Here is a 22,964-nt window from a genome sequence, read left to right on the forward strand (position 1 = left end):
GAGGAAATTTGCACTTTGACTTTGAAAATCATGAATATTATCACATTGACCTCTTGAATGTTAAAAGATAAGGATGCACTTAAATGTATTATATAATTACAAAATAATGTATTGTTGAAAAGACTTTACTACTCTTTTAGTTAATAATTGAAAACCAAACACTTCCCCACTTATAAAACTTCAAAACGAGCTTCCAAGACAGAAAAAACTCTCATCTTTCATCTGCTTGAATTCAACATCTCAAAAAAGTTCAAATACTGAAGTCGGAAATTTTTTTCATATCAATTTCTTCAAATCGGTAAATATATTTACGCATATTTAATTTATTTTTCAATAAATTAGTATACGTTTGAATAGAAAAAATTTATTTCGACATAATAATAGTTAGTATTAATTTTTTTAGCAGATCTTACGAATGAAAAAAAATAATTTGAACAGATCTATAATTTTTTTCTTCTACGTAATGCGGAAAATAGAAAAGTAATCGGCTGTTTGGCTGTTAAATAGCCAAACAGTCACGTGACTGTTGGCTGTTAAACAGCTGACTGTTGGCACTGATTTTTGTTGGCAATGCATTATTTTTTCTTATAATTAATAAATGAAGTTGATTAAATCCATTTCCTCATGCAGATATGATAATCCCCGTCTATTATTTAGGTGATTTCGAATTGAATGAAAATAATCGGTGAGAATGGAGATGGACGAGTGACATACGTGGTTGTATTGCAATTCCCATAACAGAGAGTACACCACACTTAGAAATGTATCACGATTTGCAAAATAAGCTGAATGTCGATCAATCTCAATACGATATGCAATTGAGATATCTATTCAACGATTATGGAGATTCATCCATTCCGATGCCACCGGTATTCGTTACTAATGATACTGAATTGAATTATCTATTAGAATTGAATAAAATGCATCGAACTCCGATTGTTCTTGGTCTGACTTTAATTACGAAGGATGTTATCGAAGGTGAACGCGAAGATTCAGATATGGCGGATAACAATGATCGAAATTTTTGGGAGACAGTGGAGATAGTTCCTGCGGATGATGTGGTTATTCCTGAGACAGTTGCTTCTGATCGTGATGTCGCTGTTACGCGCAGAATTCCTTCGACGGTTGAAGACAATGAGAATATAAATGAGTTTACAAATGAGAATTTGATTGCTTTATCTCGACAGAGACATGAGCTGGATGGGAGCTCACAGGTTGGAACAAGTGGACCGTCCTCCAATTCTTCCCGTGTGGCTCCCGATTATGAGGACTTGTATGTCGAGCAACTGTTTGAAACCAAGAAAGATTTGCAGGAAGCTGTGCACCGGCTGACATTAAAATATAACTTTGAGTTCAAGGTAAAGAAATCAAACAAGTCATTGTTGACAGTTGCCTGCGTCGAAGGTAGTTGCAATTGGCACTTGAGAGCAACTAAGATGGACACGAATGAGTACTTCGTAATTCGCAAGTATTCACGGGAATATACTTGCGAAATGGGAATTCTTCGAAACGATCACAGACAAGCTCGAACATGTTTATTGGTTGACAGATAATGCACAAGTATCAGGACCCACAGACGATCTACAGACCTTCGGACATCATTAACGACATCCGTCAAGAGTATTGAGTGGTCATGAGCTACCAGAAAGCCTGAAAGGCCAAAGAATGTGCATAGGAGGATTTAATGGGATCGGTTGAGGAGAATTATGCTAAATTGGCCCGGTATTGCCATAACATGAGGAGAACTAATCCTGACACGACATTTTTTATTGAGACGGGGAGCGATAATTGTCTTAGGTATTTCTTCATGGCTCTCAGACAATGTATTCGGGGTTTTCAAAATATAATGCGACCCGTAATTCTAGTTGATGATACAACTCTGAAAGCTAAATATCAAGGCAAATTAATTATTACTACATGTCAAGACGTCAACATCCAAATTTACCCTATTTCATTCGGTATAGTCGACAGCGAGAATGATCTGTCCATGCGTTGGTTCTTTTAGAAACTGAGGGAAGTGATCGGGGAAGTCGAAGACCTTGCCTTTGTAACCGATTGGGGACAATCTATAATAAACACTATTGCTGAAGTTTTTCCAGAGGCACATCATGGGTATTGCATGTACCATATATAAGGCAATTTGAAAACTAGGTATCGGGGCAAAGGCATCGTTTTATTGTTCAGGAGAGCAGCCGAAGCTTACAGTGTTGAAGAGTGTAATAAGTTCACGTTTGAGATAGGAAGTAAATCATTACCTGCGTTGGAGTATCTGACGAACATGGGGATCGAACATTGGGCGAGGCCATACTTTTCCAGGACGTCAATACAACATGATGACGTCGAATAACGTGGAGTCTCTCAATGCATTGTTTAAGAAGGATTGAGAGTTATCAATTCTTGCAATGATTGAGAACATCCGTAACGAGCTGTAACAGTGGTTTCATGACCGACGTGCGGCATCACAGAGTTGCAGTAGCGTGCTGGCCCCAGCTCAAGAGGAGAAACTCTTTAAGACGGCAGAGGTTGTGAGGAAGTTAAATGTGAAAGCACTAGATGAGTTCCGCTTCTCCGTGCAATGTGTACGTAATACGACATATATGATGGACTTGACTGATAACACATGCACTTGTATGAGATTTCAGTTGGAGAGTTTTCCATGTGAGCATGCAGTTGCGGTGGCCATGTATCGAGGTTTTGCAACGAGAACGTTATGCTCTTTGTATTATACGACTGAGTCTTGGAGAACAGTATATGCGGAGACTATATTTTCTCTACCGAATGAAACAGAGTGGGAAGTTCCATAGATCATTCTCCCGTTTAATGATTTGTTGCCACCAGCAGCTGAACCACGTGGTCTTGGACGTCCAAGTAAATCTAGAATACCATCTACCGAAAAGTTTCCTCGACCGCGTAGGTGTGGCAGGTGCAGAGCCATAGGGTATACTTGACAATTTTGTACTAGTCAAATTCCCCTAAATGATAATAAGACAAGTACATTTAATATTTGTTCTTCATAAATGTTCAATGATCTATATTTATTCTTGATAAACGGTATTTACAATTATTCATATGAAAAAATTACTTCCATTCTCAGTATATGTGTAAAATAACAAAAAATCAACTTACAGACAAATAATTATATACATTGAACATAAATTTACAATTATTTCATAATAAAAATAATAATTACACTTACAATGTGAATGTTATAGACACCGAACACAAATTTACAATTATTTCATAATCACAAAAAATAATTAAATTTACAATTCGAATGTTACATATATTTAATACAAATTTACGGGTCACCATTAAATTTGAACAAATCACATGCTAGCTTCTTTCTCCAGTTCTGTATCCACGATTGGTTGATTCCATCAACCTTATGTCCTATACTTAAAACTTCAACGTACTTAATGGCAAATATGTCGCAGTCGCCGCTACAATTGAATAAGAATGGATCAGTTCAGTACTGTATAGCTAAAAAACTAAATCTGAAAGATGAAAACAACAAAGTTCAAACACTTACCTTACGGACTGTCGCGATGTCATCATGTTCCGAATAATCTGCAATCTGTCCTGTACAGTCATCCCCGCTTGTCTGGCCATTATAGGAATAATTACAGCTACGGACTCCAAGTTTTGCTCCAACTGGCCTTGCGTCAAATATGAATGATCTAGATCGTACACATATATAGTCGTGTCAGCAAAACAATTTTCAGCGTAACATAGTGCTTATTGATGCATGCTGGAATGTACATATGTGTACAATCCTCCCATGATTTTCTCCCGACACTCGGCGACAATCCTATGACCCACTCGAGCATATATTCTGGCACCATGTACTCGTTACCCATAAGTTGGAGCGACTGATACTCTATGGTAATGGCATGCAGGAACTCGGTGTTTAATATGACTCGACCATGGACGTCAAATGATTTTGAATGCCTCTGAGCTCGATCTTGCAGCAAGTCCATGGCCAGGTCAATGTGCTGCATGAAGAAACACCAAAAAATTATTTGTTATTCATTTAATAAACACAAAGTGACGTATACATACAAAACACGAAATGAATAGTTCACTTACATCGTCGGCTAGCCAAGCTCCTGAAGTCATGATATCGTGGAACCACTTGTAAGCGTTCGAGACCGTCCGATTACCTATCATGCGGGTAGCTCTGAAAAAACAGGGAAATGTTAAAATAAGCATAGACAAGTTAGCGTACAGTGTTTTATTAAAATCATACAATACTTACTCGGGGATAATTCTCCTCCACTCCGTCTCGAATGCTTTCCACTTGGCATTGTCCACCTCTCTGAATAAGTTCGAGTACGTTCCATCGATGAACGTCCTCCTCTTGGCCTCAGCCGTGAAGGGGGAAACAACATACTATGACGGCACTCTCAACCTCTTGCCGACCACCTGGTCCATCTCATCAACATCATGTCTCTTACCCTCAATCACGATGGGTGTCCTCTCGCCCTCCGGGGTCCCCTCCTCTGTTGCCACCTCATCTGCCCCTCCCATCGGGGCCACCTCCTCCGTCACCACCTCATCTGTCCCCCCATCGGAGCCTCCCCCTCTATTGCCACCTCCTCTGCCCCTCCCATTGGAGCCTCCCTCTCTATTGCCACCTCCTCCGTCTCTCCCATCAGTGCCTCTCCTCCCCCCCGTCGCCCTCCCATCGGGGCCACCCTATCCTCCTCCATAGACAACCAGAATGATTCTAATGTCTCGTCATGCCAAAAATGTGGGTGACCCCCCTATCCATCACCATCTCTGGCACCCTCTCGATCATCTCCACCATCCCCTTTGTCCCCCCATCGCCTAGCGGCTAAATTTCCTCTAAGTGTCACTACAGCATCCTGAAAGTCAACAACGCAAGACCGTAGCATTCCAACATCATCGGATAGATCGTGAACCCTCCCTGTCAACTCTCGTCCCATATCGTCGACCCTCCATGTCAGATCGTCGACCTTCCCCGTCAGATCGTCGACCCTCCCGGTTCACTCTCGTCCCAGATCATCGACCCTCTCCGTCAACTCTCGTCGTAGCGCGCTGACCTCCTCCGCTATAAATCCAGTCAGACGGGCATACAAATCATCACTGTGTGTCGACGATACACGGGGAACGTGTCTGGACGAGGGAGAAGGAGATACCCTCGGCGGTGGCGATGCTAATGGTGGCAGTGATGCCCTCGGCGGAGGCGATGCCAATGTCAGCGACGATGCTCTCGACGGAGGTGATGCCAATGGTGACGGCGATACCCTCGACGGAGGTGATCGTCGATTAGCTGGACCGCCCTCCTACATAAATAACATTAAAAATTATTCAATAAATTTATACGTCGACGATATTCAATAAATTATATTTAATTCACATACCCAATCTCGATTCAGACTCGGATCAGACATCTGCTTGTCTTTGGTGTGCGGAATGCCTACATCCTGCACAAGACCCCGAGCCTTCTCTTCCATCGACGACGTCAACTCATGTATGATTTCAAGCTGACATATTGACATTTGAACTAGTTAATGATCATGTAAACAGATTTAAACTACGTATAATATAAATCACAAATGCATAATATTTACCTGAGGATCGTCGAGGAGGGCCGATAACTATTTCCCAGCGGGGACATCCCTCCGCTCGCGATGACCTCCAATGATGCATCCGAAGGCGTCGTTTCTCTCCTCGCTTCGCAAAACGGGCTCCCAGTGCAGGGACTGTCTCATACACTAAAATCTGCAACACATACACTAATTATGCATAAATGTAATATACTAAAACTTTAACTTTAATTATATTAAATATTTACCTGCACCGTTAAGGCCAATCCATATGTATCGTATTTACGCATTGACCCCTGGACCTCGAGTGTAATATGGTGAAGACATGAACGGTGTCTTCGTAGTATCTCCGGTCTTATGGATAGTTGTTGAACGCATCAATGTCGTCAACAACTTTCAAATGAAAAATGTCGATGGTAGTCTTCTTGTGGTGACACCTCATCACACTCTCGAGGATGTAGACCAGCTCAAGCTTCAATCTATCTAGTATCTGGTTGCACCCCCTAATCGCGACCATCAACTCGGGTAGATGCACTGACTCATGTCCCTGGAAGTACATCTCGTACAACCTATTGCTTCTCTCAATGGCTGCATCATCGCCCGTAATCTCCAGTCCAGTGATCAAGCTAAACTCATAAATCGAGAAATTGACGACCTTGCCCCCGAGGTCGAAGTGGAGGGAATCGCCGTCGACTGGCCTCAAAAGCCGACATAGAAGTACATCGATGACCTGTCCTGAGTACTGCACCTCTCGCATCTGGTACATTGGTCACAAGAAGGACTGTCGTAGCATATCTCCGTGATGATCATCAAACAGCTCCAACACCGTAGTGAAACTCTCAAAACTACTGTTCCAAGTAGCTTTCCCCACCATACGTGTCAACTCCCCATCTAAATGATACTTTATCCTGCAAAAATTCAAATGTTAGAATATTGAACAATAGATAATAAAGTAACGCATAATCTCAAAAAATCAAGGCAACCGAATTATAATTATCATACAATACGCAAGACATTGACGCTAATAACAAAATAAATTCAATGCAAATTTAAAAATTAAAATAATTCAGTTTATCTTGTATTTGGAAAATATATTTATAAAAAAAAATTCAAATTAAATACATTTTTAAAAAAATAAAGAATATAAATATTATTTAAATAAATTAGAACAAAATCAAAGATTATTTCATAAAAGAAAAATAAAAGAAAAAAAATAAATTGTTAATTTCGGACAACATTATCTATTCAATTATTAAATTATATATATATAAAAAAGGCAATTATAAAAAAATTAACATAATTATTATTTAATCAAATTAATCTTGTAATCATTTGGAAAATATATTTACAAACAAAAAAAATTCAAATTAAATACATTTTTAAAAAATTTAAAAAATATATATTATCTAAATAAATTTGAAAAAAAAATTCAAAGATTATTTCATAAAACCAAAAATAAAAGGAACAAAATAAATTGTTAATTTTAGATAATATTCAATTATTAAATTATATAAATAAAAGACAATTATAAAAATTAAATAAATAAATAAATAACATAATTATTTAATCAAATAAAAAAATAAATTAATTATAAAAATTGAAAAAAAATAATTAAATACATAACAGTCACTGGACCGACTGTTAACAGTCTTCGGTCCATAGACTGTGAACAGTCTGGTGATCCAGCTATTAACAATCGGTGACTGTTACCCGACTATTAACAGCTGGATCGATCCGACTGTTAACAGTTGTTGTCTTCCCGCAGGCGAAATCACCATTGTCAACGACGGAGAGGTCCAAAAATTACAAAAAATTCACATCTTCACCCCATTCACACCCACAATATAACAACTTTACGTGATGATGAATTTAAATCGAATAAACGTAAAAATAATGAATCTAAAAACTGGAACTTTTAATAAACTTTGAGCGCCAAAACTAACCGGAATAGTAGCGTGTAGGTACGGATTGAACGTTGGTGTTTTCGGCCGGTGGTTGATCGGTCGTTCTTCAGGCAGTTGGCATCGATTTTCTTCGAAGGTCGATCGGTCGGTTTGGATAACTTTCTAACAGTCGGGTGTATAGTGAAGGGTAAAATAGCCCTTTTAATGTAAAATTATATTTTAACTTTTTTTTATTCATTTAATGGGTCAAAGACCAATGTTAAAATTTGCTACAGTCCAAAGGTCATTTCCATGTATTTCCTTCCATTTTGACAAGATTTCTATTTTTACTTTTATTTTTTGTAGAATAGTTGTTGTTGGATAGATAGGAGATATGGAATCGTTAAGAGAGTTTCTTTGCACACTATTCATTATTTTTCTGTTGAAGATAACACCATCAATTTATTTTGTTGATGATAATTGAAAGAAATAGACTTTTTGATAAATTTACTTTGTAGACATAGATACTTTCACCAAATAAGGTAATAAAAACAAAATAATAAATATTTATAGATAGAAAATTCCATAAGTAACAATATTAAAATTAAAAGTAATAATCTAAATTAATAATAGAGTTTTTTTTTAATTACTGTCTTAATAAATTTAATTTATCGATTATGTTTTGGTCATTAAATAGCATAAGTATATACAAAAATAAATAAATATTAGTATAAGAAAACTCTGTCAGTAATTTTCTTTATCAAGAAGCTGTCACTAATTAAATAAAATATTACGTAAATCCCACAAACAGCAACATAACCGAGGGAAAAAAAAAAAAAGACAGTTCTTTTCATTAGATTAAAAAGTAATCTAAGTGTATGACCCATTTTTTCAGTAAGTGCTATTAAAAATATTAATAATTTAATATAGTCAATTTATTGACTGGAGACGACTAAATTAGATTGGAAATTCGTTTGGTTCAAAAAGGAATATAGTACATAAGAATTCAAGTTTTGTCTATTCGTTGAAAATTTTAATCATCTAATATCAACTAATTTTTACATTAGCAAACTAATAATTCAGCAAGTCCAAAGAAGAAGACTTATAAAAGTAATTGGAGTACAATTATTTGAAATTTATACTTTATACTACATTATAAACTACAAGAATACACACATAAACAACCTACACAAGTGGACAGTGGCAGATCCAGGAGGTGGCGGCGAGCTAGGACGAATGCCCTGGCTGGATCTGTTGGGAACTTTTTTTTGTTGACAATAGTTAATAAACATTTTATATATATCTAATAATTCATATTTGTTCTGAACATCTCTAGCAACTCATTTGGTTAGAGCCTTTGTTTACAAAATTGGAGGTGCAAGATTCAATCTCTTCTTAACCAAATTTATTGCATAAATTTTATAGTACTTCAATTTTTTCTAAAACTAATGCAAGAGAGGGGGTATTCAAACATGTGACATATCATTGAGGTTATTGAAAATTCAACCACCATGGCACTCAATGGATTTTGATACTAAACATAACAGAATAATATATATTTTGTTTTAGTTGTTTTAATGCAATTGAACGGATTCGAACATTTGTTCTTTGCTTTGAATTATAGAAAACCCTACTACTATATCATTTGGTGAAATTCGTGACAGTTTGTAACACAAATATATATGTTCAATTGTTTTCAAAATAATTATTATATTTAGTTTTTAATATTTTATTACGGTCAACGATTAATGCCCGCTCGTGCTCACTCAAAATTCTAAATTCGCCACATTTAAATTTAAATTAGTTAAAAGGCGAGGGATAACTATTATAAGTAGTTAAAAGGTCTTATAGTCTAAAAACGAAATGAGATGTGCAAAGGGACCAAGTGATCTTAATAATGGACCAAATTTAGAGATATAAAGGTGGATCGAGATGACCAAATTTGAAGTGTATTAACTTGGCTCTCGATTTTCTTATCTTGTTTTGAGAGTCGGATTGTGTTATATTTGACGCAGGCCAAATCGACACTCCTATTTTTGAGAAGGTCCCACGTGCTCCACCAAAAATTTGAGGCATATATTAAGTCCTCTCTGTCATTATTGTCAATGAGTTTTAACTTTAAAAAAAAAAAAAAAAGGGAATTACGTCCAATTTACATGGTCCGAATTCATTAATATAATTCAATTTGCAGATATCACCTTGTAAATTACAATTAGTTAAACTTAAATCCAGTTCTATTTTCATATATAACTCAGATATGTTAACCTACTATTCCCCCATTGTCTTGTTAATGTAATGTATTTTTTGCTTATTTAATTCATAATTAGGACTAGTTTCTATGCATAGTATAATAGATTCTCACTTAAATTGATACGTTGAAAATAAATATATAATTGTATTATCCGCTCTAATTAGTTTAATTTGGTATGACTGCAAACGCGTTTGATGAACATAATGAAAATTTAGACGAAGTGATATAACGAAACCATGATTAATTTTGCCCCTTTACTAGCAGACAGCATTTTCTGGACAAGACAACTAACCAATAAAACTTCTGTTGAAGAATCACCGCCGTCCATTGATGAAGACAGGTTCAGTTGTTGTCCGATGATCCCCTTTCTTTCTTTCTTTTTTTTTTTTCATGTCAATGGAAGTAATTGACTCTTATATATTTGTCGTTTGAAGATTTTAAAGACTGAAGTCTCTCCCCTACAGGTAGGTTTCCTTCACTTGTATACTCTATTCTTGTATTGGGTACAGTCCAGTTAATTCATCTTGTTATGCACTACGAGTACAAAGGTATGATATATGCATATCTTACAAACCAAAACATTTTGTTTCTTAATTTTTTATTTTTTTATTTGCAAATGTGTGACAGAAACTGAGCTCAAGTTCGCCATAAACTGTGAGAAATGCGAGACTCAAGTTCTCAAAGCTAAAACCAAACTTACTGGTAATTTGATCTTGTTTGAATCTAATTACATAAGTATTGTACATTTATCCTATCCAGTGTGCATCGAGAGACACGAGCGGAGACGCGTGAGATCTTTTTCTTCGTAATAGTGACAATTCACACAGTAGAGTGGATGCAGGATAAATCATTATAAATTGCTTGTAAATTTTTTTAATATTGCTTTGTGTACGGGAAATAGGATTTAATCAGTAAGATATCTTGTTAATGAGATGACTAAATCACGATCTTGTAATGAGAATGAAAAATGTGCCAAACCCCGATCTCACTTGACAAATTGTAACATCGAACCCACAAATAACAAGTTACAAGGACAACCACGTGACACATGCATCAGATGCATGTGCACACTACTGAACACATCAATTCGGCACTATAAAGTCGATCTTACCAAATAAACCACAAGTTCTGATAATGGGATTTTTCTTGTGATTAAGCAGGTGTTGAGTCTGTAGCAGTGACTGCTGAGAAGGGCACAGTGACCGTTGTAGGAACTGTTGATCCTGTGTGTGTCATTATAGCCATCAGAAAGAGTGGAAAATTTGAAGAAATTACAAATGTTGGGCCACCAAAGAAACCTGATCCTCCTAAACCAGATCCCCCTAAACTAGCTTGTCCTCCACTCCCTGCATGTTGTACACAATGCCAATTTGTTGGTGTTAGCTATACCTATGATAGTGCACCTTGTTCAATACTATAATTATTATACATGTGGTCATGATTAATAATGATCTTCTGGACCAGTGTCCAAATCTTGTCTAATTTCCTTGTAAATTTCCTACTATTTTTCATGATTTGACATTGATGATATTATTAGCAAAGATTAGTTGATTGTAAAAAATACTTAAATGACATGTATTGTCGTGAAAAATTGTTGGGAGAAATAGTTGAATGTACAGCCAAAGAAAAGGGATCTGATGATATATTCTATGTTATTTTCCATAAACTTTGATTTGCCCTCAGCTAAGGCAGTCAATGGATTGTATTTTACCCGAACCCGATTCGAATCCGTTGAAATTAAGGGAAATTAATTTAGGGTCTCAATCTGATAATCTAATCAAAATTCGAATTCAATGATCTGTTAAATAAATGGAACAAATATGAATATAGGTGAATCCGATTTGATAACAACCTGATCAGATTTGTTATGAATAGTTGAGTCGGTTAAATATTTTTATGACATGTTATTTGTCACTAAAATAAATAAATGAAAAAATAAAGAAGTCTAGAATAAAATGTCATCAAATACAAAACATTAAGGCCCCGTTTGATTGCACGAAATTTTCCATGGAACTTGGAATTTGAATTCCAACTTCCACTTTTGGCCTGTTTGATTGACAAAATTTTCCAGGGAATTGATTTTCCATGAATTTCTAGGTACAACACCTTAAAGCGTGATTTTCCACCTTTTTTTTTCCTAGGGGATAGGTGGTTTTTGGTTTTCCAACTTTTTTTTTATTTTATTTTTTTGCTTTTTTTATTTTTATTTTTAATTGTTGACAATGGGAACAAATTTTAGGAATAATTGTAAAAGAGGATATCCCTGAAATTAACAATTTCCACGTAAAACAAAGTCAAACGAACATAAAAAAATATAAAAGTCTATCTACCTGTATACCATCAATTGTTTGTAGGGTTTTTCTTTTGCTTTTCAAAAGTCACAAGTCATTCCACATCGGTTTCATCAAAAAAGATGTCAAAGGAATAAGTTATAAAAAGGGTACAGGCCATTGCTTGGATTTTTCATTATTTGGGCCTTATTGATTTAAAACATGGGCCTAAATAATAAGTTTATCAACATTGATTTTATTTTTTTAATTTCTTCAATTTCGGATCAAATTATTGGACAGAATATTTGATAACAAAGCAAATCAAATATGAATTTAACAATCCAATATTCGTTAAATTATTCGATCGGATCCATGAATTATTCTTTTTGGATTGGATAGGGGCAAAACAACCTTAGAGTTGGCAATAGGGTGGGTTCGGGATGGGATGGGGCGGGGCCCCCAGGCCATTTTCCCACCCATTACCTTACGTGCTCATTTAATTTTTTTTATAATTCATTTTATTGTCCCAATTCATCTAAGTGAGATAATAATATAGTTATTAATTTTTTTAATTGGTTAATTTATTTTTAAAAGTTAAATTATTTGAATAAAATTGGTAAATCAAGGTTTTTATTGTTTATTACATTTCTTAGATAACCTTAATTGTCATCTTCTATTAGCATTAATGAAATTTCGTATAATTTTTCCATTTAAAGTATTGAATTCTTTAAAAAAAAAATTAAACGAGATAGGGGATGGGGTGCGGCCCCTATTATCTGTACCCAACTCGGGGCGAAATTCCCTACCCATACCCGACCCGATTACTCGTAGGTAATCCTCACCTCGTTCAGGGCGAACCTCACATGTAACAGGCTTGTCAATTTTTTTTGTCATCTCTAAACAATCCTTACCCGAGGGCCATTCGAGGAGTCATGTACAATAGAGTCGAGGCAGGAAAAATGAATTTAAAATTTTCATTAGTAGTTAAAAATGAATTGTTACAGATATTTATGCTATGGAACAATTGATACAAAGTGATACCCAATTTAGTGGTGATAAGATACAAAGTGAGAAATTGAGCTAGTTGCTATGAATATTACGACCGAGATAATGGACAAAATAAAAATAACAATCACAAGAACACAAGATTTACGTAAAATTTCAAGATAAAAAGATGAATAATTCACTATATCAAAAGTAAAAAGTTACAATATGTTATGCTGGATCTCATCACAACTTTTTCTTGTCTCTCTATTTGCGACTCTCTCTATTAATCTGAATCACTATTTGAGTACATATTTATGATACAAGAATTCATAACATATGGTAGGAGAATTATACAAACAAGAGTCTAACACAATGTGAAATCATATTACAAGTAGATAAAATCAATAATGGAGTATTTGAGTTGGAATAGGAGAGAAAACTGCCAAAATCGAAATACCTACTCATTATCTCTTTTACTTATTCAAAACTTTTCTAATGCAAACAACCAATTCCAAATATACTTCCAAGATAGAATTCGGGTCCAATAGCATATATACACTGAAGAGAGAAACACTTGCTCCTTTCTTTCTTCACTATCATTATGACATAAACTACAAAAGGTCACAATTATTGCATTTCATTTTTACATCGCACATCTTATCAAGCCACAGTTTCGCACATCATTGATACAGATTATTTCGCTTGTAAATAATATAAATATGACAATAACTTTATTGTGTAAAAGAAATTTTCTAAACAGACCGGGCATACGCAACCTTGTGTAAAATCAATGGTCACATATTAACTTGCCCCCCGGGCACAGCTCAACTAGTGGATCAATCAACATTGGCTTGCTTCCAGCGGCAGGGTGGAGAGTTCGATTCCTGGTGGGAACCTGTGGCCAAATATTTGGTATGGAGCAATCACTGTGGAGAAGGGTCTCTTGTGCGCAGAAGTGTACAGTTAATGAGGGGAATCTGTGATCCAGTTGAGGCATAATCCGCAATTTACCCCTTCCAAGGTTCTAGGGGCATGAGTCTTGAAAGTCCAGAATTTAGTCTGGTATAAGCTGGGATATCTAGAATTCCAAACCCCTTCCTACAATGACGTGTAGAACGATGGTTGTGAACTAGTGTAACATGTAAATGATGTTTATGATCGAAAAACACGTGGAGGAAATTATGAATCCATGAAATTGTAATTTATTCTTTCCTTATTCTCAAAGAAGTTAAAATGAGGGAGATAGTAACTGCAGACATAGCTTTAGGTATGTAATATGATCAGACAGAAAAAATAATTATCCTTTAATAACCATCAATTTTTTTGATATTTGAAAGAGAAAAATCAATTATTTCTAAAACTTTGAGATTCTGGAAATATAATCTTAAAATATGATAGTTACGATTTTTTCCCCTTTAAGATATCAAGATGTACATTTGACCAATAAAATGAAAAAAATACGATTGTGTCATCATTATCTTTAAAAAGCAATAGGCCCTTTGCATTAAAACGAAGCCTATGCTAATTTGAACACGATTAAGCATCGCCTTAACAAATTTTATTACGTATTTTTCTTTCTTGATCTTATTTAATTATGTCTAATTTAACGTGTCAAACACGACTAAGCATGGACCTTTACTAATTTTATTATGTACTTCTCTTTCTTTTTCATGTAAAATATATTTGAAGTTGAATAATTTAATGGCTGAAATGAATTCCTAAGACTCACAATATAAAAATTAGTTACTTGACATTAATATATGCTGGCCTTATTTTACCAATATTTTTAGGTAAATGCTCTCAAAAGCTTTGCAGTCACTTTTATTCAAATGAAACAAAAAATGGCATTATCGCTTTCAAAAAGAAAAAGAGGGGAAAGGGGAAAAGAACATGAAAAAGCATATATTTGTTGCACCTTGAGACATTCTTTCATCACTGTGTTTGGACAATGAGGAAAAGAAAAGAAGAAATGGAAGTCGGATATTTCTTAGTTTCGATAACTTGTGCACCACATCGTCTAAAAGCCTAGACATAAAACAAGAAATGGCAGTTGGATATTTCTTAGTTTCGATAACTTGTGTTCCACATCGTCAAAAAGTCTAGACATGAAAGAAGAAATGGAAGTTGAATATTTCTTAGTTTCGATAACTTGTGTTCCACATCGTCAAAAAGTCTAGACACGAAACAAGAAATGGAAGTTGAATATTTCTTAGTTTCGATAACTTGTGTTCCACATCATCTAAAAGCCTAGACATAAAACAAGTGTTCCAAGAGAAGACCCAAAAGATCGACACCAAGGAAAAATTACAGAACCAAGACCAAGTAATCATCGATTGGGCTCGGATCAACCATTGTACCCGTCTATACAAGGTGATTAACTTACAAAACCACAGTCCCAAACTTGGCCCAGAGTCAGTCACTACAATGGACCCAAGTCTCTCACAAAACCACAGAAAATCCCTTTCAAAACCAACACCGAAGAATCACCAAGAATCCTCACACATAAAACAGCCAGAAAACCAGAAGTTTTGAGGCTAAAAAAGAGGTTTCACAAAGAAGAAGAAAAGGGCAGAGACACACAATCACGAGAGAGAGAGACTCAAAAGCTTCTCGAGGAAGCACACAAAGAGGCACAAAAATAATGACATGGTTAGGGCAAAAGTCTCAGAACAAGAATATATATATAAATTGGTCATCACCGTGGATTCTAGGTTTAGGAGATCTAATGGTCCAGAGCGACACACATAAGTCACAAGACTTGGGCCGGGTTAAGGAGCCCATCACCAATGCGTTATTGGGCAAGGGCTAAGTAGTATCTGAAATAATTTGGATCACTTATCATCATCGCCCAAATGGACCAAAAAAACACCAAAAGTAATTTTGGCATCATAGCCCAATAACAAGAAATGAAAGTTGAATATTTCTTAATTCCGATAACTTGTGTTCCACATCGTCTAAAAGCCTAGACATAAAACAAGAAATAGAAGTTGGACTTTCTTATATTTTGCGATTTCTGTTATTACATCAACTACAAGCTTAGACAATCATACCAAATTCAATTTTCCATCAGCAATCTATCACATGTATTAATTATAATTGAGTAGTTAAACTTGAATCCAACATCTTATTTTCCTGTCTTCACTTCCACTCTAACCAAACAAACCATTATAATTAGATAAAGTTTGATTGCTTAAAATTAATTTTAAATTAGATGCCACTGAAATAAAACCACAAGCTTTTCATTCACTAAACACGTGTCATTTTCTAGCTAAAATAAATTTAATTTACGCTAAGTTCGTGACCTTGTATGCACTTTTACTGGCTGGATAAGGGTAAAATCACTATTAAATAATAAATAATATAAAATCATTTTCTTAGAGGTCATAGGTTTCTCCGAAGGTGATAGATTCTAAGTTGACAATGATACACAACTTTTATTTATAGTCGACTATATTAATTGGTTTTAGTATTGAATATATTAATTGACATAAGAATGTGCAGAGTTGTGGAAATCAGAAGAGATAAAAGTATTTAATTGAATAATTTCAATTAGAATCATATTTATTTTTCTGAAAATTGAAGAGAGAGAGAGAGAGAGAATAATGTTTTGAAATTTTGGGCCAACTCTTAAAGGTTGAACCCCAACCTTGAGGAACCCCATCGTTCTGCCCCTAAAATTTTGTGAGGGAGGTAAATCACGGGATATGTCTCAAAAGGTCAGGGAACAAGAGCTGTATGTACATTGCGCCTACAAAAAATCCAATTTCATGTCTCAGGAATCGAACCCTCACACTGTGACTGCTAGCAAAGCGTGAGATAATTTCACTCCTATCCTTTGCACCACTGGACTATGCCCCGAGGACACCAACTCTTAAAGAATAAGCCTTGTGGTCTACAATGACATAAAGAGGTTCCACTGCTCAATATTTTATGAGAAATAGTATATGCTACCGAGTTCAATTATTTAATTGATTGTGAGGATTAATATTTTTTTTATTGTTAGATATAAGAGCATAATTTTAAGCAAATTAAAGAAAATATAATTAGTAACGTTTAAAAAGAAAAGTTAATATGAAGAGTTCAATAATGGCATAAAAAACGGACTGTAAAATCGTGGGACTGTTTCATTTTTATTTTTTTTTTCATATTTTTATTGGATTTCACGGAACAGTATTGTCTTTTTTTTTAAAAAAAATGGAATACTAAAATAAAATATCATTTACAAAACTAAGAATTCTTAGGATTCTAACGTTGCCCTTTGTTTCGTAAAAATGTGACAAGGTCAAAATATCAATGAAGGAACTAATTTTGCTACTTCTATTGATGAATGAGACGTGATTTTTTATTTATTTTTTATTTTAAAATGAAATTGGATATCTATTCTATGACAAAAAAGTCCGTCTATGATAATCCTTCCAACTGAGAATTATAAACCTTAATTTTATTCTACCAAGAACAATCAATTTGAAAAAAGAAAAATGAACACGCAAAATTTATAGAGGTTCGCTTCAATATGAGACTATATCTTCTCCCACCGTTGTAGTAACTCACCGCAAAGGTCGATTAGCAACTAGATCCGTGCAGTGGCAATGATTAGGATCGACAATAATTAAGTTTCACAACTTGACACCTTACACAATCTCCCATGAAAAAAAAGGCGTAAGAAAATTGGACTGCCTCCACAAAATTATAAGTAAAATTCATATTATGGTTGAGAAATGTCATCCACCTGAATTAACTTTTAACATGCATGAATGTAATGAACTGTGTAAATGGAGGCTACCAGCATAAAGAGTCCAATATTAATCCAACTGGTATATACTGTATACATATACAGATATAGAGAGAGAGGAGAAAAAAGACAAAAATGAGAACAAGAAGGCGATCAACAAGGTGCCAGTGAACGTTATATACAAGGTCCCTTTTACCCTATATGTATGATCAAGCCAAACCCTCCTTTCACGCATTAACATTTCCATCCTAAAGAGTCTCTAGTTAGCTTCTTACTCCCAAGCTCCACCCATGGTATGTATTTCTAACACCTCCCACCCTCACATGGAATTCATATCGTCTAGAGTACGATCTGTTTGCATAATAGTGGATTGAGTAGGAGGACAGTGGGGTCAGCTTCCCCCATACAGTACTAAATTTCAAATCCAAGATTTTGCACAAAATTTTCAAAATATTCCTTATAGTTATCGATTTTGCCAAATTAAAATTTTGTACTTCAAGAATTTGCTCTCACGATTTTTGTTATAGAAATTTGCCCCTACAACTCTACGATACTAGTTCCACCCCTGCGTATGCATGTAAAATGAACAGAATTTTAACTTTTCCTTTCTGTTTTAATAGTTTCGAGTATTATTCGGTTTACAGAATATGCCACTGATGTATTATGTCATGCAAACAGGCGGAGGAAGCTAAGCTGGAGTACAACACACTAAACGTATGGAAAGTACAAGGGAAAGGAGGATTCAGAGCAACTTCTTTCATTTACGGTATAACCGAGAACTTGTACTGAATAGTATAAAACTGGTCTTTGTTATCCAATCCTCTTAACCGAACATGTAGGCAACGATTTTTTGACTACATATTTTGTACGTATAAAGGTATGGTGGCATTGGAGAACATGGGTTTTGTTGCAAACATGGTGAGTTTGGTGCTGTATTTCTGGCTCAAGCTGCACTTTGAGCTATCTGATGCTGCTAATACTCTCACAAACTTAATGGGATCAGCTTTCTTGCTCTCTGTTATTGGTGGCTTCATTTCGGACACTTATATAAACAGATTCCACACATGTCTGATTTTCGGGACGGTAGAAATATTGGTTAGTTTCTTTCCCTTGTTCCCCCTCAAAATTTACTTTCTGCCTGCACTTTCTTTCATAGTTAGTCCCAAATCCAGATAAACATGTATTTCTTTAGGCTCTAGTGTTGATGACCATTCAAGCTCATGACGAAAAGTTGCAACCAGTACCTCGTGGCAAGTCGAGTGGCATGACAGGTAGACCAGCAGTCATGTTCTATGCCTCCCTGTGTTTGTTGGCACTGGGATCAGGTGGGGTTAGGGGGGCTCTTCCGGCACTTGGTGCGGATCAATTTGATAAGAAGGACCCAAAGGAAGCCAAGGGTCTTGCAAGTTATTTCAATTGGCTATTGCTCGGTTCGGTGAGTGGCGCATTAATTGGAGTCACTGTCATAGTTTACATTAGCACAAACAAGAACAACAATAACTGGTGGAAGGGTTTTCTCATAACTCTTGTGAGTACGGTTGTTGGTTTTATCATTCTTGCAATCGGGAAACCATTCTACCGCATTCAAGTCCCCGGAGAAAGCCCTCTAGTAAGAATCGCACAGGTATTCATCTCCTCTCAGTCACACGCGAATGCACACATTGTGCTTATTTTCAGTATTCAAGTTTTAATGCTGACTGCACCATCCTGCAATAGAATTAGTGGTGTCAATTGAGCCGAGCCAGGCCAGGTCTAGTTCGGAAAGGCTCACGGTGGCCTGATTGTGTGCCTGTGCCGTGTCCACTTTGACAAGATTAACTCCTATGCATCGGACAGACTTGACATGACAGCATAAAAATTTTCATTTATGGTCATGACTTGTCTATTTTATTACAATTTAAGATTTTAACAAAATCAGAAAAATGGTTCTCAGGTTATTGTCGTGGCAATAAAAAATAGAAAGTTGCCACCTCCAGAGAGCCCCAGTGAATTGTATGAGATTAATGAGAAAGAATCAGCTTCCACGGATGACAAGATTGCCCATACTGAACAATTTAGGTACTGTTTTTTTTTCTTTGAACTTATTATTGATGAAAATGGTAATCTCCTTCTTGGAGAACCTTCCAACTCACCTGGATTTAACTCATCATAGTGGCATTGACATGAGTCAGGCGCCATTATAGCCTACAAAGCAGAACTAAGCAAAATGATCTTCTAACAGCATGTTTGTTAAGTATTATGAACATGATTTTTGTTTTTTATTTAACACTGTCAAATTCTACGTAGTAATGTGTAAAAAACAGACACTTAGGGTGTATTTCGTACACCGTATTTGATTAGGGGATGGGATTAGGAGGACAAAATTAGGGGGGTTGTATTGAGGTGGATGAGGTTGCAATATGAACATGAGTATTGAAAATAAATTTTTTATGACAATAAGCTAAATACAAGTAAAGTTACTAGATTTAGTTAGCCATTATCCGGTCTAATAATCTACTGCAGTTGTAAACCTTTGATATAATTTGAAAGCATGCAACTTAAAACATCAAGATATTGAGTAAACTGGACCAGAATCATACAGATTACGTACCTTAATAAATTCTATAATTTGCTAATGGCTGCTGATTCCTTGATATCACTGCCTGATCCAGGTCCCTTGACAAAGCCGCAATTCTTCCAAAAGATGCCGAGCCCTTGCCATGGAAGGTCTGCACAGTGACACAGGTTGAAGAAGTTAAGGTTCTGACAAGAATGTTACCAATCATAGCCAGCACAATTATAATGAATACATGTCTGGCACAACTCCAAACGTTCTCAGTGCAGCAAGGTAACGCAATGAACAGATATCTCGGATCATTTGAAGTCCCTGCTGCATCAATTCCTTTCATCCCCCTACTCTTCATGATCATCCTTATCCCCGTCTATGAACTTACTTTTGTGCCATTTGCGCGCAAAATTACCAAGCATCCAACAGGGATTTCTCAACTACAACGCATAGGGGTCGGTTTGGTCCTTTCAGCCATTTCCATGGCAGTTGCAGCCATTGTGGAAGTAAAGAGAAAGCAAAAGTCCTTGAAGAATCCGTTGAAGGATCCGTCAAAGGATATTAGTCTTTTTTGGCTATCGTTTCAGTATGGCATTTTTGGGATAGCCGATATGTTCACTTTAGTCGGACTGTTGGAATTTTTCTACAAGGAAGCCCCTTCAGGCATGAGATCTCTTTCGACCTCGTTTACATGGATTTCACTATCATTTGGCTACTTCTTGAGCACTATATTTGTTGACACCATTAATGCTGTGACCAAGAAAATTACACCTAGCAAACAAGGGTGGTTGCAGGGGTACTTGGACGAGAACAACTTGAATCTCTTCTACTGGTTTCTGGCCATTCTTAGTGTCCTCAACTTCTTTAACTATCTCTATTGGGCAACGTGGTACAAGTACAAACCAGAAGATACAAATGTTTCTACCATGGCCAAATCGGTATCAATAAGTGGTGTACCATTCCTCAACACAGCTGCTGAACATACCGAAGAAACCGACAGGCAAAACGCTGAACACACTGAAGAAACTGACAGGAAAGATTGACAAATTGGTGATATCCAAATTACATGAACTAGAAGGCTCCATACTGCTCAGATATAGTTCGCACAGGATAAATGGTTGTCCCTTTTGTGTATCTGGATTTGGTTTGTTTTGAATATGTTCTTCCTTTTTTTTTTTTTCATAAGATGGTTGGAATTCATATTAATGTTAAGTTACAATTAATAAGACTGTAAAATATTTTGAGTTCTTGAGTAAATTCTATGGATTTTTGAAATTCAAAATGGTTTGTGTGGCAGTCATTAGTTTGAATCAAAATAGTTAGCCTATGTTTCAATTTATCTAACACTTCCAATTGAAAAGGACCAAACGGGTGATTGGTGTGAGAATTAATGGTAGATCATTGTGATAACATGAGTTATTTTATTTATCAAATACCTCTAATATATAGAGGTATTTAATAGGACTACAAGAAGTAAAGATAAACATAAACTCCTACTACAAGAATTAGAGATAAACATAAACTCCTAACAATTTGATTTTATCCACATCCTAAGAGAGGATAAAGAACCCTATAAAAATAGAAAAGTTATCTAATGATAAACAAATAAACATAATCAAGAAGATAACCATAAAAAGTAAAACTCTTAACACTCTTCGGGTCAACAATCCCCTCAAGTTGGGGCATAAATGTCGATCTGCTTGTCAAGTAGACTCTCAAAGACAGGTTTCGCCAAGCCCTTGGTCAACATATCAGGAACTTCTTGTGTCATTGGAACATCAGCCATATAAATTACACCACTCTCAATCTTCTCTTTCAAATAATGTTTGTCGACTTCAACATGCTTTGTCCGTTCATGATGAATCGGATTATGAGCAATACTAATCACAGCTTTATTATCACAAAATAATCTTACGGGGTCTAAATTTTGAAGATTCAATTCTTGAATAAATCTTCTAAGCCAAATCAATTCACAAGTCCCATTTGCTAAGGCACGAAACTCAACTTCTGCACTACTTTTAGCTACCACACTGCCTACAATAGGCAGAGCACAGAGCTACTCTACAAGTTGCCTTTGCAGCAAGGTTGCAAGCAGCTATATTCTCTAAAAAAACTAAAAAAAATGAGCCGGTTCGGGTCGATAAGGTTCGAGCCTAGATTTTTTGGCCGAACAAAAGTTTGGCTCGGAAAAGCTCGACCCCTTTTTACTTGAGCCTCAAGTTTCAGCTCACGAGCCGCTCGGCTCAGTTCGTTAACATTCCTACATGAGTCACTAAATTTTGAAGGGTCTGATTCGAGAGGGTATGAAGGGAATAGGAGTTAAGAGCAAACTCATCTTTGAGAGTCTAAGTTTCATTATGACACGTCCCGTCCCGAATAGCCCTAATAGATTAGGAACGTGACGTGCGCCGATGATAGATGCTGACTAGATGTCAGATCTACCACCAAAGCTGACTATGACTTACCACAAAATATGCGCCAAAATCAAATGCTATGTAAAATATAATGAGATGAGCCCAAGTTATTTACTTTATGCCTCATCAATATGAGTTTATAATACTTAACATGTCGTGTGACTCTTATTTCAAAATCATTAGGCTCTTCCAACTAAAAGAATCAGTTGCTACATGTAAGAAAATTACGGAAAAATATATGAGTTTATAGCTAAGTGAGTGGAAGAGTTCGAAAATAATTATATTTTCTCTTTTAAACATTTTTACCAAACA

General features: G+C 35.8%; 1 protein-coding gene across 2 annotated transcripts; it reads left to right on the top strand.

The window, feature by feature from the left end:
* The first annotated feature begins 17,818 nt into the window (after positions 1-17,818).
* On the top strand, positions 17,819-21,513 carry LOC111387962 (protein NRT1/ PTR FAMILY 4.5-like). Of its 2 annotated transcripts, none has more exons than XM_023012613.1 (6): positions 17,819-17,986; positions 18,372-18,459; positions 18,571-18,788; positions 18,886-19,317; positions 19,627-19,751; positions 20,345-21,513. In XM_023012613.1, exons 1-6 carry the CDS (start codon positions 17,984-17,986, stop codon positions 21,279-21,281), a joined length of 1,803 nt encoding a protein of 600 aa, XP_022868381.1. In that variant the 5' UTR covers positions 17,819-17,983; the 3' UTR covers positions 21,282-21,513. The 2 variants fall into 2 exon arrangements, with proteins under 2 accessions (XP_022868381.1, XP_022868373.1); XM_023012605.1 differs by lacking the exon at positions 17,819-17,986 and adding an exon at positions 18,187-18,270.
* Positions 21,514-22,964: the final 1,451 nt, after the last annotated feature.

This window comes from Olea europaea, chromosome 3 (assembly GCF_002742605.1).
Source record: "Olea europaea var. sylvestris chromosome 3, O_europaea_v1, whole genome shotgun sequence".
NCBI lineage: Eukaryota > Viridiplantae > Streptophyta > Magnoliopsida > Lamiales > Oleaceae > Olea > Olea europaea.